This window comes from Lepidochelys kempii, chromosome 1, assembly GCF_965140285.1.
Source record: "Lepidochelys kempii isolate rLepKem1 chromosome 1, rLepKem1.hap1, whole genome shotgun sequence".
Lineage (NCBI taxonomy): Eukaryota > Metazoa > Chordata > Testudines > Cheloniidae > Lepidochelys > Lepidochelys kempii.
Window position 1 is genome coordinate 132,976,926 of NC_136380.1, and position 14,516 is coordinate 132,991,441.

At 40.0% G+C, this 14,516-nt stretch overlaps 1 protein-coding gene across 7 annotated transcripts in view; it reads left to right on the forward strand.

Moving 5' to 3' along the window:
• Positions 1 to 14,516, forward strand: part of TBL1X (transducin beta like 1 X-linked) — a 252,897-nt gene that overhangs the window by 186,273 nt on the left and 52,108 nt on the right. For 5 of the 7 annotated variants that reach the window (XM_073354501.2, XM_073354539.2, XM_078854042.1 and 2 more), the window contains one exon: positions 12,933 to 13,040. In XM_073354501.2, the coding sequence (XP_073210602.1) occupies positions 12,983 to 13,040 (58 nt within the window). In that variant the 5' untranslated portion in view covers positions 12,933 to 12,982. Of the gene's footprint in view, positions 1 to 3,180; positions 3,281 to 12,932; positions 13,041 to 14,516 lie in introns of all 7 variants that reach the window. The other 2 variants (XM_073354483.2, XM_073354519.2) reach the window with 1 other exon arrangement.

The window sequence follows — 14,516 nt, forward strand, 5'->3', positions numbered from 1 at the left end:
TTAATGAAAAGTATGTCAACTTTAATTACAGGTGTTGATGCCAACTTCCTCTATAACAAAAATCTTCAGTTTGTGTTAGCAGTGGGGGGAAGGGTGCACGGGGGGGGGGGAAGAGATGTAAACAATCTATCCCATAAAATCTATCTATGAGAGGAACGATTCATGCAAATTCATCTGTAAGCAAACAATGGATGAATAATAATGCTTAACATTTATGTATTTTTTTCACCCATATTGAAAAAGAACAACACATACCATTTAGTACTCAACTGCAAATATTCCAGTAGGAGCACGTTCTGAGCAAAAGCTTCTTCTAAGAAATAATTTGCCTCTATTTCTCTTCCCCATTAAAATATTAAGCTCTGCCTCGAGAAAATTGTTTGCTTCATCATAGTTCATCAAGAACTGACAAAAGGATATGTTTGTGGTGAAGACACAGGGCTGTGAGTCAGAAGATGTGAAGTTCCATTCTTGGTTCTGCCACAGTCTTACTATGTGACCATGTAAAATGAGGATTTTAATACTTAACCTTACTTCATAAGAGGACTGCCAAGCTTAATTAGTAGTTATTTTTAGTAAAGTCCATTAAGACATTTGAATGGAAGGCTAAATACAAAGTATTATTATTGAAAACATTTCGCTCTTTCAAATAAAACTCTAATCTAGTAGTAAACTGGAACTGCTCCAGTATTCAAAAAGTCATTCTTCAGTTACTCAAACCATTTTCTTTGTTACTGGATATTGCAAATAGAGTGGGAAATGGTGTTTCAGTTCCATGAAAATTTTGAGATTTCAAACATTTATTCCGTTCCTCATCAGGATGAAATGGAGACCTTTTAAAACGTCTCTCAAACAACCAGGGAGACACAGACACACACACCCCAGAATAGCCAGTTGTGTGGTGGTTAGAGCTGTTGGAGATGTGGGAGATGCAGGTCCTGTACCTGACTCAGAAGAGAGACTTGAATATGGGTTTCTCAAACCTCTAGTGAATGCTCTAGCCACTGGGCTATTAGGCAGAACACTCTCTCAGCCCTTCCCGGAATGGAGAAAGTTTTGTTGAAAGCCATTTTTTTCCCACAAAAAGTTTCAGTTCAACTAACTGGCATTTTTTGATTAAAATGTTTTGTTAAAAAATTCCCAACAAGCTCCAATTGCAATCCAGATTAGGGAATAAATGGACTCTTTGCCCATACAATACTACGGTTGTTGAGTCTGCAGGCTGGAATTTTCAAAGAAGTTAGACACCCAAATCCCACTGAAATTCAATGAGATTCGGAGTCTCACTCCCATAGATTCCTCTGAAAATCTCAGCAGTAACAATGCATGTACCTCTCCTAATCCCTGAATACCACCTTCCAGCTCTGCCAGAATCAACAAAAATTGGTGCAGAAACCAGAGGGGAGGTCAGAGTCTTAAAACCTTGTCAATACTCAGGGAAAGAATAACAATTCTAAGCCTCATTACTTTCCAGAATTTAATAATGTCTCTCAAGCCCAATATTTATAGATTTAAAGCTTCAGTTTTATTCTCAACATCTAGGCTTTTTGTTTTACAGTAAAATATTTTCCTGTTAATTAAGCTAGTTCTTAATTATAACATTTATAGGTATCATAATATATTAAAGTTCTTCCAGATAAGTATTCAGCTTGAAAATTTTCTTGAAACACTTCAGTTATATCTATCTTAAAAATTCTTGGGGAGTCAGAGTCTAATTTAGCTTCTAGTACAACAAGTGTATAGAAAGTAGGATTCAAAGCAATTTTCCACAATGGTGCCCCCAACCATAGATTTTCCAGTTTATATCTGAAGCTGTGATGATGATGCCATCAAACCTCTAGTGTTTTGTCTCTTTCCTCTCCAGGTGCATTATATATAAAAGGCCTAAAAAAGGGTCCAAAGAACATCGTCACTGGCAGAGTTTCCTTCAATAATTGTTAAACAACCACTAGAAGACATCAAATAAAAATAAAACCCCAATTTATGCAGCAAAGATTATGAAGAATTAAAAAAAAAATAGAATTTAAAACTCCTGACTTCCCAGTCCAGCTATCCAAAGATCCAAGGAATAAAGGAAAGTCATACTGAATGGCACTGCAGCTAAGAAAACAACATAAACCCCTTGAAATCTGTCCCCATATGCCTGCTCATCTTTGACCTACAGGCCAGAGACAAGTGTCTTACCCTTTCCACCCTACACCATCTAATGTACAATTACAGTATGGGCCACGGATCTCTGCTATCCCCACATTGTCTGCATTGATCTGTATACCTCTTGCAGTAAATGGGCCAGACTCAAAACTCCAGTCAGTCCTCCTTTTAGAGGTCACAGACACACATCATCTGACTTTTCACGTACAGCCCAGGCTGTCTATCACTTACCACCCTATTAGCCAAAAAGTCTAATCTTACAGAGAACTTCTTCTCCACCCCCCACTAGCCCAATATATGAGTGGAGCATGGATGTGGGTGTTAGTATCATAAAACTAAAGGTCATGCCATTGGAATGAATACACTTAAAAGGTCAGACTTAACTTTTGTTTAACATCTGGTGGGGGTCCCAGCTGGAGGGTGGGATACAAGGGTAAAGTTAACTATGTTGTTGGAAGTCTGAGTGAAATTCTGGCTTCACTAAAGTCAACGATAAAACTTTCACTGGCTTCAGGGGAGCCAGGATTTCACCCTCTTAACTACAAAATTAATCAGTTTGTGAAGTTGAAGCATGGGGTGTGTTTTGTTTTGTTTACCAGCTTTAGTACTAGGGGGGCAATACAGTCTCAATCTCAGTTCTGCTTTAATGGTGGTTTTTGTGAGGGAATTATCTTTTTTATTTAAATACTTAGAGAAAATCAGACCATGATTAACAAATGGATGAAAGAAACCAGTTTACTAAACAGTCTGGATTTTCTAAGAACTAAGAACATTTCAAAGGGATAAATATGTATTCAGTGCACAGTCTTCTGTCTGAAGCAAAATCCATATGAAGGGATACATTGGACCAAGTTATTGTATGAAATGTCTCGCTCTTTGCATATGGAAAATATAACTTAATTCAACAAAATTCAGTATTGATCAGTATCTACTTAGAAGCTTCTACTGAGATCCCTTTTGGAAGGGAATTATCTGTTTTCCTGACTTGAAGAGAAATAGAAAATAAATCCTATTGTTTCACCCATACAGTCTCCTCAGAAGCAGCTGTCTGGAATATTAGAATGGCAAGGAGGGACTGTCACTCTTGCCTGCCTTGACAAGGACAGATAAATAAGTAGGCTGTGCCTAAGTGAGTATGAACCTGTCACTTGGCTGAATTTTGATCTCACCCCAATGGGAAATCAGGAGTGATGTTAGTGAAGTCATATAACACTAGTAGTGAGATCAGATCTCCAGTACATGGAATTAATAATGAAGGCTAGAAATGCTTAACGATAGTAATATATCTTGATACATGTATTTGTTTGATGTTATTACATTGATAGGCACCTATTCTGTGCACTGGTTGTCCTTCCGGCAGTTAAAATTGATAATCCCTTAACATTATCCATTTTAACAAATAATAGGCAGCTTTTATCTACCACTGATCAAATAAGTAAATGCTTTCTCTCTCTCCAAATGTTTCTAATGTTATATTTGAAGACAGAGCTCTTTATTTATATTCATACCCAATCTCTATGAAAATAGTAGGTATCAAATGGTGTCTGCCATATTTAAGGGTCCAAATAGTTTCCATTATAAACTAGTGCTTTCACACATTCCTCAAAATATTTATTTTGGGGATTGAAATTTTCCATGTTTGTTGTTTGCCTGAAGGTTATTTTTGTTTGTTTGTTTTTTTAACTTACTTAGAACACAATCCTTTCAGTTATTTTTTAGCTATGAGAGAATGAAAAGAAAACATTTACCCTGGTGTAATAATAAAATAATAATAATAATAAAATTAATATAATATTATAATAAAACAATCATTTAAAAAACATCCAATCACACTGTGCATAAATAATGTAAAATAAAAAAGGCACTGGAGCAGGGGGACTGGATCCTGGGTCTCCCTAGGAGACTGCTCTAACGAACAGGCTACAATGTCATTCTCATGTGTGTTCTCTCTGGACCCATGATTCTTTTATTATTTATTCACAGTGAAACAGCTTCAACAGGATAAACTGAGGGAGCTCCACATCAGAATAGCCTAACGGTTAGGGCACTCACCAGAAGCAGTAGATTCCTGCTCAAATCCTTTTCCTCTGCCAGCCCCCTCCCTCAGGTAGAGTGGGGACTTGAACCAAGGATCTCACTCATTGCAGATGAGTGTCCTAGTCACTGGGCTCAAAGTTATGAGGGAGGTCCTTCCGTGGCCGTTTTGTATAGGGGCTTGATCCGGTAGGCAAGCTTTGAGTATGTCATGCTAAAAATCACACCGAACATGCTTCTACTGGAATTTTTTGCAGTTGAATGCTAAATAGTACATGTGCTTTTTCAATATGGATGAAAAAATGTACATAAAAGTTAAATATTCACTTATACACTCAGGGTATATTGTCCCTGAACGAAAATAGACAGAGGAACGCCTACCTTTCCTTCGTTCGTGCATCACTCTGGAGTTTAGGTGTCCAGACAACTAGAGTGAGGCTGCAGTGCACATGTCCAGAGCTAAGTTCCCTCTAAGCCGTGCAGTAGGCTATCAAGGGCCACACAGGCCAGGAGAGGCGCCCCAGCCAGAGCTGCTGGGGCTGGGGTGGGGGATCACATGCAGTGGAGCAAAATTAAAACTCGTAGCCAAGCAGCGCCCCCTGCCCATTGTGCTGCAGCCACCTTGTCTGGTGGGTTTAATGAACTACTGTGAGTTAGCGGGAGGTGCCCAAGCCGACGCCCCATGACCCACTGCGTCCCCTGGGGATGGAGTGCCATGCTGCCCTGCCCCCCGCAGCCACTGACGCCCATCCCAGCAGGTCCTCCCTTGAGCTTTCCCAGCCTTGCGAGCCAGCTGGTGGGCTTGGGAAGGCAAAGGCTGATTCCCTGCATGGCCCATGGGCCATGTGTATCCAGGCATGGAGCTCGGCCGGGGGCACAATTCCAGTGGCTGATGCAGCTGAGTGTGGTTTTACCCATCCCATGGGGCTGGGCAGTTCGAACCCACCCATGAGTGCCTCCCTTGTGGGTGCAGGGGGCGGAAGGCAGAGTCATCCCCCCCGCCACCCCTGCAAAGTTACCCACTTGGCCGGCAGCCCACAAAGCTGGAGGTGCCTGCCAAGGTATGGCAGGTCTGTGTCAGGGGGCGCCCCACGGGAGCTGCCGTGGCCGAGGAGAGGCACCCCTCCCCCGGCCCCGTGCTGCTGCAGTGAGAGAGGGCTGGGGGGAGTCCTCACTCCCCGCCGCAGCCCCAGGGCAGTCTGCACCACAAACCCCTCATCCGTGGCCCCATCCTAGAGCCTGCACCCCCAGCCAGAGCCCTCATCCCCTCCCTGCACCCCAACCCTCTGCCTCAACCCTGAGCCCCCTCACACATTCCGAACCCCTCAGCCCCACCCCCTGCCACCCATCACCTCCATATTGATGCATATAACAAATTTCATTTCGCACGCGGACGTAAAAAATTGGAGGGAATATAGGTCCAGAGGCAGAAGCATAGGAGCCTAGGGAACTTTTAGTGCAAAAATTAAGGTGCTGAGTGAGTTCACGTGCCTACACAGTTTGACAGCAGTTGAATGGGGATTTTGGGAATCCCAGTGGGGCCTGATTCTGGGATTTAGGTGTCTAAGGTGGCAGTTAGGTGCTTAAATCCTTTTGTGAATCTAGCCGTTCGTGTGCATATAAGGAGTGAAATCCTGGCTCCGCTGAAGTCAAATGGGAGTTTTGCTTGTCAGTGGTGCCAGGATTTCACCCAATATCTCTGTTCTCAACTCAAACACAATAGTATAGTCAATTCTTAACGCCTCTAATCCATACTCCTTATTTTCAGATGCTAATTTCATCTGTGAGCCCTAGAGCTACCATCAGCCTTCTTTTATCTTGGTTTCCTACAGCTCTTCATATAGTGTATGCATGTAAACACTAAAGTTATTTTTGTATATTTAAAAAACAAATTAATTGAAGTTGCCTCTTTTCAAAGTAGGTCATGAAAGAAATACAACGCCATTCCACTAATTAAGAAGGGTGTATTTTTTTTTCTTAGCAAAGTGCCAAGAAGGAAAGATCAATACAGCAAAAACCCTTTTCACTTTAGAGCAGAGGGAGCTGGAAAAGATCCACTTGAGCTCTTAGAACTGTAATGCTGGAGGCTGATGTCATTAAGAAAACTAGCTGAGGACTGAAAAATAAACCAAGCAAACTAATAGGTTTTAAGTGTAAAAATGGGGGGAAAGTTATACATCAGTAACATCCTAAATAGAGGGATGGGCTTTACTCTTGGTGGTGCACAACTTTGCCTCTTTTGAAACAACATTTCATTTTGAATTTTACAATCATTTATATTTTAAAATATTTTAAAAGTTACAAGATTATTGGAAATGAAACACCTTGAAATGATCAAACCAAAACATTTCAATTGAGTCAAACAAATTTTTTTTTTATTACTTTCAGTTCACAAATTTTTTTGAGATTTTTGACTTTTCACCCTGATTTGAGACAGGAAAATGTTTCAAAAATCTCACACAAATTCTGAGAACAGAAAACCCTTTCCTGCCCGGTTCTAATAGGGACCTTGTACAGTTGCAGATACTTTTAAAGGTATGCAATGAATGTGTCCTGCACATCAGAGATTAGTCTGCCCCAAAGCATGTCATTATCGATATTTCAGAGTGCTATGACTCTGCTCCTGCATTCAGATACATACGGATAGATCCTGAGTCCCACAGGGAGTCCTCTTGTAGTTGCTGGGACTTTGCGTGAGTGTAGTGGTCTACGCACACGAATTTGATTGTAGGATCTGACCCATTAACTCCTACCATCAGGAATGATCTCTTCAAGGCAAAGTGGAGGTTTATTTTCATTAAGTATTTAATTCCCACTCTCATTCCCTCCACTTCCTTTTCCTTCAAAAAAACGAGTCCAGATTCAGTGACTAATTGTACAAGATACACTTCAACATGTCAGTATCAGAGCTGGACCACTCCTTGTTTATATCGGGGATTATCAGGAATAATTGTATACATTATAGACATAGTTGTTGCTTCCAATTATGAAAATGTGTGATTGTGGGTAGCAGTGAGAATTTTATGAAGATGAGTTCAATCTTGCTAGCTGGATTTTTATTCATTTATTTTTGTTCACCCTCATTTAAAATACAAAACAAAAAATAGAAGACTCAGGTAAATATAATTCCTGGTGTTTTTAAAAAGCTAGTCTTAATGTTGGGCTATTTGGGATCCCTGAAAGCCCCATCTCTTTTCTCTTGGAGGTCTAGGACCCTACTGAGCTGCTATAAGTGTCACTGAGAGGACCCTGACTGAGTCAGTACATAAGGGTATACCACACCAGCACTTATTTGAAGATCTTCTCTTGTTCTCCAGAAACTCAACTTTGATTTTAAAACAAAAAACAAGTTGCTAGGGGATATGGTTGTGAAGAAAGCCTCAAAAATAGGAACTGAGTGTAACCAACAGAGAGCCTGGAACAATAGCTCTGACGGGTTTGACCTTCTTCATTCCTATCACTGAGGTGTTAACTTACATGGCCAATGATGATGATTTAAATATCAATGTAGTTATCTGTTTAATTCCTCACAGAGGAAAAAAGAAAGGAGAGTCAGAGAACTCCACAATTTACTGTGAATAACATCTCATTTTGCTGTCTCAAGTGGGTGGCACGTGGGAGATGCCACCAGTTATTTCTTTTCCCCTGTCAAGAAGGAACCAAGTCCAAGAAGTTCAGCAGAAGCCATGGGCATATTCCAGACTCATGAAGGAGGCGAGTTCAGTGGAGCTCAGAGAGCGTCCATGATCTATACTATAAAGTAACAATCTACTATGAAGGGTATCTTATTTTGATAACTCACCTTAGCGTAGCTTGGAAAGAGTACATCACCATTCTTTTTTCTTCTCCCAATTTGACCCCTGGTCATCGGCAGACTTGTTCTATTATCAGAAGCTACTTAAAAAGAAAAGGTGGCTTAAATTATATCTGCCTGAATCAGCAGCAGCCTACGTGGCAAGGGGGAGACAAAAAAGTGAGACTACCTACCCTCGAAAAATTCTGGCTTCCTGGGAGTGGAACAGGATAAAGGTTCCAATTCAAGAGGAGAAATCTGGAATGAAAGACAGACAAGGAGCAAAAACGCAGAGTATGGGACAAAAACAATGCCGTCCTCTGGGTGAGGAAGATGCTGATTCTTAATCAATGATTATTGTGTTTAGACACTCTAGTTACAGACAGCCTAGAAACAGATGATAGGGTTGGTTGAAAATTTTCTGCTGAAACTGTTTTTCAACAGAAAATTTGGGGGGTTGACTAATTTTTTCATGAAAAGTGGCTGCTTTCCACAGGAAATGTTGCTTTTCATTGAAAAACCAAACACCAGAAAACCAAAATATTTTTATTAGAATAAGATTCTGCAGTGCATCAAGGGAGTTTTTTTGGGGCGGGGGCGGGGAGGGGTTCAGACCCCATTCTCTTCTATGGGATGGGTGTCCTGGCCAGGCTGTTTCCCATGATGCACTTCCTCCCCTCCTCCAAGAGAGGAGATGAGGAGCATCATGGGTGTTGCTGGCTGTGGTGCATCAAGGGAGGTGTAGCTTGACCAGGGAACCTATCCTATAGAGGAGAATGGGAGCAGGATTCACCTGAACTTCGACTCCATAAGGCACTAAGGCAGAGTTTCCAAATCAAAATATTTTGATGTTTGGCTGAAATTCTTTCGTGTTCAGATTTGTGTTGAAAATCTGGAATTTTCCTTGGAAGATTTAGAAAATGAAAAAATATGTTGTGTCACTGAAAGTTTCCATGCAGAAAAATGCCATTTCCCAACCAACTCTACTAGGTAACTAGATAAACAGTATAACCTCACTTAATGAGAGACAGAGGGGTGTGGAGTGAGAAGGAAGAGCCCGGTGGAGCTAAACATGTTCAGCTTGCATTCAAAGCACCCTGGAGCTGCCATACTCCCTCAATGAGCCATGTAAGTGCCAGACCAGCTTATCTACTGCCTCAGCCCTGCCGTTTGGCTCTCTGATTAGCCACCATCAGAGAAGGGAAAGGAAATAGAAGGGGGCCATATTAGTGGGTCTTCTCACTTGCTGGCTCATCTCTCTTCTGCTTGAGGCAATGTAGGTGAATATCACTGTCGATATTTTGAAGGGGAAGGAGGATTAGCTTCTCCTACGCTCATCCCCCTTAACAGGCTGCTGACTCTGCTTCTAGATGCAAATCCCAAATCCTCTCCTCAGGCAGCCTCTGCTGCCCCCTGGTCACATCCTGGAGCAAGGGTGCAGCCCTCCAGGATCCCACAAAAGAGTAAAATACAAATTAAGGATTAAAAAAACAGAGAGAAAAAGAGAGAAAAGAAAAGGCCCAAACCTGGTACTTTGTTCACCCCAACTCTCACTTTAAAAGAAAAAAAATTATAACCACCCTTTTAAGTTCTATAATTTAAATAACTGAAGGTAGTTAAATAATCCTGCCTGTTGATAATGCAAGGTAAGTCCCTGATCTTACAAACACACTCTCATTATTCTTAAACGCGTGGGGTCAACAAAACTGTGGCTTATTTTAAGTATATGACTAGTCCGGTTGACTTTATTGGTGCTACTCATATGCTTCACTTTAAGCCCAGGCATGCATATGTGCAGGATGAGGACCCATTTTTTTCTGTGTATAGCTGAAACTAATCAAACCCTCCATAACATGTAACTGATTATGAGAAAAGGTGTTTCAGGTAAAAAAAGAGCTTGGATGTGTTTTGACCGTCTGCCTGTTGTTGTGTGTTGTGAACTTAATTATGTCACAGTGAACTCAAATGTTATCACTTCAGTTTAAATGTGAAACAGCCGCATAAGCACAGTAATGTTGTCTCTGAGCAATACTTTAAAAAAAGGAGAGAGCAGGAGTATTAATCTAGACAATATTGATCTCCACTAATGCGAGGAGAACATTTGGTTACTACACACATTTGGTTACTACACACACACCACTCCACCCCAGCTTTCCGCTGGAGGTTTTCTCAGGATTTTAGAGATGGACTGAGTTTTATTGTGTTGGGGGGGGTGGAGGAGGATTTTTTGTTTTGTTCCTTTGTTCCTGAATCCGATTTAGAGCGACACAAGAGACAATTATGTTCCTCTCCTCCTGACTATCTTTTCCATAGTCTGATATCAGGTTTGGGGTATTTTTTGTGTGGGGATGGAGGAAGTCAAAAGGCAGGGTTAATGAAATTTAGTATAGTCTTTCATGGCTCAGCTGAATTTCTGATGAATAGATTACTCTGGGGCAGAGCCAAGATCTCTGGATCATTTCAGATGGATGGAGCCTGTGGTTGTGTATCTTATTGCTGCATTGGCATCTGCAGGAGGGGGAGAGCTTAAATGCATGAGCGGGGATCATCTGGTTATTTATGGGATGGGAACAATGTGTATAAAGATATGATCTGACACATACGTCAAAGTAATTCCTGTTCACTGACTTCAGGAAAAATGCATTATAAATCCAGCTACTTAGTGTGCTTGGAATTCTAATACAAAAGGGAGAAAGGTAGCTGCTGTGGAGGCTTTCTCTGTGGTTGCCAAACTCTTTATTTTGCAGTCAGACTTATTTCCTCTGGCTTTTAATTCATTTAACAAAGGTGTTGTCTGGGAAAAAAAAAAAAAAAAAAACCTCTGTGTGAGGAAAGATTATGATACTAATAACTCAACCTAATAAGATGCATCCCAGGAGCAGCTCTTGTAATTTCTTGAGATATTATTAATAATACTCAAAGCAGCATAATGTACGTCATCACTGAAACTGAATTTTTGTAAGAGGTTTTAACTTTACCATCTTTCCTACCACCAAGGAAATGAAAGTGCTATTTTTAAGATACTAAAAAAAGGGTTGGTGGGTTATTTTTTTTAAACCAGCGCTGTCACAGTTTCTTACACTATTGCTGTAGGAATGAACATCTGTGATAGGAATATATGTTTATATGTAATCAAATAGATGGAGTTAAAAATGGCTTTAACAGGCATCGATAACGTCTTTGGGGGCTTTGAGTGTTTTGAGAGTATTATACAAAAGGGACGCTTGGTGAATTATTCAGAATTATTCAAATACTATTTATGCTAGTAGACAGCAGTAAAGTTGTATTTAAAGGTCTCCTTTTTTAAGTAGGCTCTTTATAGGGATTTGTAAAAAGTGCTCTCTTAATGTGCATTTTTGCCATTAAATACAAAATGCTGTAGTTTACAAAGGTAGATTTATCTGTCTGCAATGATAGCCATCACCTTAGTGTCTGACCTCCTCACATATAGTAATGAATTTATTCTCTCAACATTGCTGTGGATAGGGAAGTTTTACCCCTACTTCATAGAGGAAGAACTTGAGGTACAGGGACACCAAGTGACTTTCCGAGGGACACACAGGAAGACTGTAGCATAACGGAAATTGAACCTAGATGCCCGAATCCCAGTCCAGTGCTTTAAGCACAAAATCATAGGAGGAGGAGGAGAATGTACTATGTATTTTATCTTTTGCATGAGAGGTGCAAACGCCTGTAATATAGAACCAAATACTTGAGAAGAACTTCTGCTAAATGATCCAAGGTATTGGTTGTGGTGGAAACACAACATCTGAGCCATTGCTGAAATAGAGCAGGGAAGGGGAATATAAGACATAAGAAGAATTCTATTTACATAAATATGCAAAGACATCTGTTACAGTCATGAACGACCTGCTGGTTTAGATCATCAGTGGGGGAAACTTGTAGTTAATCAGCACTGCCTACAGTAGCAGGTGCTACTCTAGGCAACAGGAATTACTGAAGAGGTTTTCAGTGAACAAAGACCATCCTGCCTGCCAAGAAGAGACATTTGAGAAATTAAAACAAACAGCAGACTCCTACAAAATTCTTCATTTATAATGTGTAAGCATGCTCTTACTTCCAAACCTTTACATGGTGGTTATGTGTTCGGTGTGGATGTCAGAGCTGTAAGGCTCACTTAAAGTACTTAAAGCTGTTATGGTGAATTTTCTGAACCAACTAAACCAGAACAAAAAAAAATTGTCATCGAGATTTAGAGAGAGAGAAAGTCAAATACAAAATAACATCTTAATATATAGCATTCGGCTTCTTTTTTTTATCACAAAGTATACCCAAACTAGTCATGCAAAGCTGTCTTTCTTTTTAAAGGTTATGGTTATTTTAGTAAATCATCCAAGCTTGACTCTTGTGCTTTATGAACCACCGAATACTTGAGACATTACAACTTTTTATTATGCAGAGATGTGTGCATATACATTGTTCTGCACAAAGTGTTCTGCATAACTCCCTATAAATATACATTTACTATTTGTTCTTTTATTTTTTTTGGAGTTGCTTGTAATTTTACTGCTATTTTATTTAAGTTCTCTGAGTAACATTGTGCTATTTTTTGAGGTTACTGTCTGTTTCTCACATGGATAAACCACTAGGCAGAAAACTAGATTATAAAGTTTGGCCTGGAAAGGATTAGGTGTGGCGTGGCGTACGATGCATTGACTGTAATTGCCAGTAGTGCTGATCAGAGTGTACTCATACACTGAAGGAAGTATCCAAGAGAACTGTAGTAAAGCTAAAGTACTTTCAACATTTAACAACGCTGTCTTTGCATCTCTCACATACAGTTTAAATCACAACTGTAATAAATGTAAATATTTTAGCCTTTAAAATATTAACTGTGTCCCTTTAAATAATGTTCCTCAGTTCTGGTAGCAAATAATATAGTAAATCAAAATAGAACAAAACCTCTTCTGTTTTCTTCCCCCTCTTTGAACAGAGCGTGGATCACACTTCTTGTAAACCTCATCATATTGAGGTGGGGCTAAGATGAGCATAACCAGTGACGAAGTGAATTTCTTGGTGTATCGCTATCTCCAGGAGTCAGGTAAATTACTTGTCTTTCATCAGAACACGCGTCACAGATGGAGAGAGGGAGAGAAGAAAACCAATTTATTGCATTGTGTTGTGTCAACAAAATTGCATTGAGCATTAGAGAATGAAAAATCCAGGCTAAATATTCTCTGCACAAAACCACGTCTTTGAAACCATTCCCCATGGTAATAGGGCAGATATACAAAGGTACAAAAGTAAATATTGTAGTTAGGCAAAACAAGAAAATAAATAGCATTATGTTAACAATGTCGAGTAGAATTATATCATACTAGCCAAAGTAATTTTTGGCAACCTATGCACAAAGCACAATTACTTAATCCCTTGGGGTTTTTTAGCCACTTAAGAATATTTTAGTCAAATGTCAAATGAAGTGAGATTTTCTGTAAATAAGCTTTTCATTGGGCTGCAGATAAGTACATTTCTAAATGGTTATTTGTGTGTGTAAATATCTGATCTTTGTGCTTAATCAATGTCACTCTGTATATGAATCTAATGGTGAAAGTGGAACTCTGTCCTTGTCTTCCCTTCCCTCTGCTCTTCTGACCGCTCTCTTTTCAAACATAGGAGGGTCTTTTAGAGTAAAACTGTAATCTGTGCTTTTAAAAGATACCTTCAAATTGATGTTTAATTTTAGAGGATCCATTTTCTTTTTCCCAGCCTGCGTCCACTTCCTAGCTAACACCAGCCGGTAGGAATGCTGCTTTGCTGATGTGTAGGGCAACTGCATTGTCCAGGAACTGACACCCACTGTCCCAACAGGGGCTAGAATTGGTCTCTGCGTTGGGCTAGAGATAACCAGAGTTAGTTGAAAATTGTTGGATTTCAAAATTTAAAAAACATACATTTTAGCAAAACGTCCCTTTTTTAAAAAAAAAAACAGCTCTAGGAAAAAACTTTCTGGCCCCATTAGAATAGGCAGATGGGATCAAAATCTCAGCATCTATTTGGAGTGGAAACTCAAATCTGGATCACTGTTTGGAGAGATCAAGGTGCCCCTGTTAGTTATCCTCCCATGTATTTCATTGAGGCTTATTGGAATTTCTATGTATACTCGGCCCTCTGAGAGGCTAGCACCAGCCTTCTTTCCCCCATCTGCACAGCACTCACTGCCTGTTTCCCCTCTAATCATCTGGCTCATTGGAACTGGACATGGCTGCTGTCTGTGATCTGGTGATGGAAAGCAAGGGCTGAGAAAAATAAAATTTGATCTAAAACTTCATTTTGAAAAACAAGCTGACTGGGGTTTCACTCTAAAAGGCTTTTGAACATCTGAAAAAGGTGCATAGAGGATACAGCCATACCTTAGAATCCTTAAAATTACTTTCTGTTGTATATTTGCCTTGATATATTGTTTTTAATGTAAATGATTCCACATCACCGTGTTGTGCAATAGTTTTCCCCTATGGGACAGCAAAAACCAAAGATGGCAGTCTTCGCCTTCCTGCTCGCCCTCAATACTCACACTAAT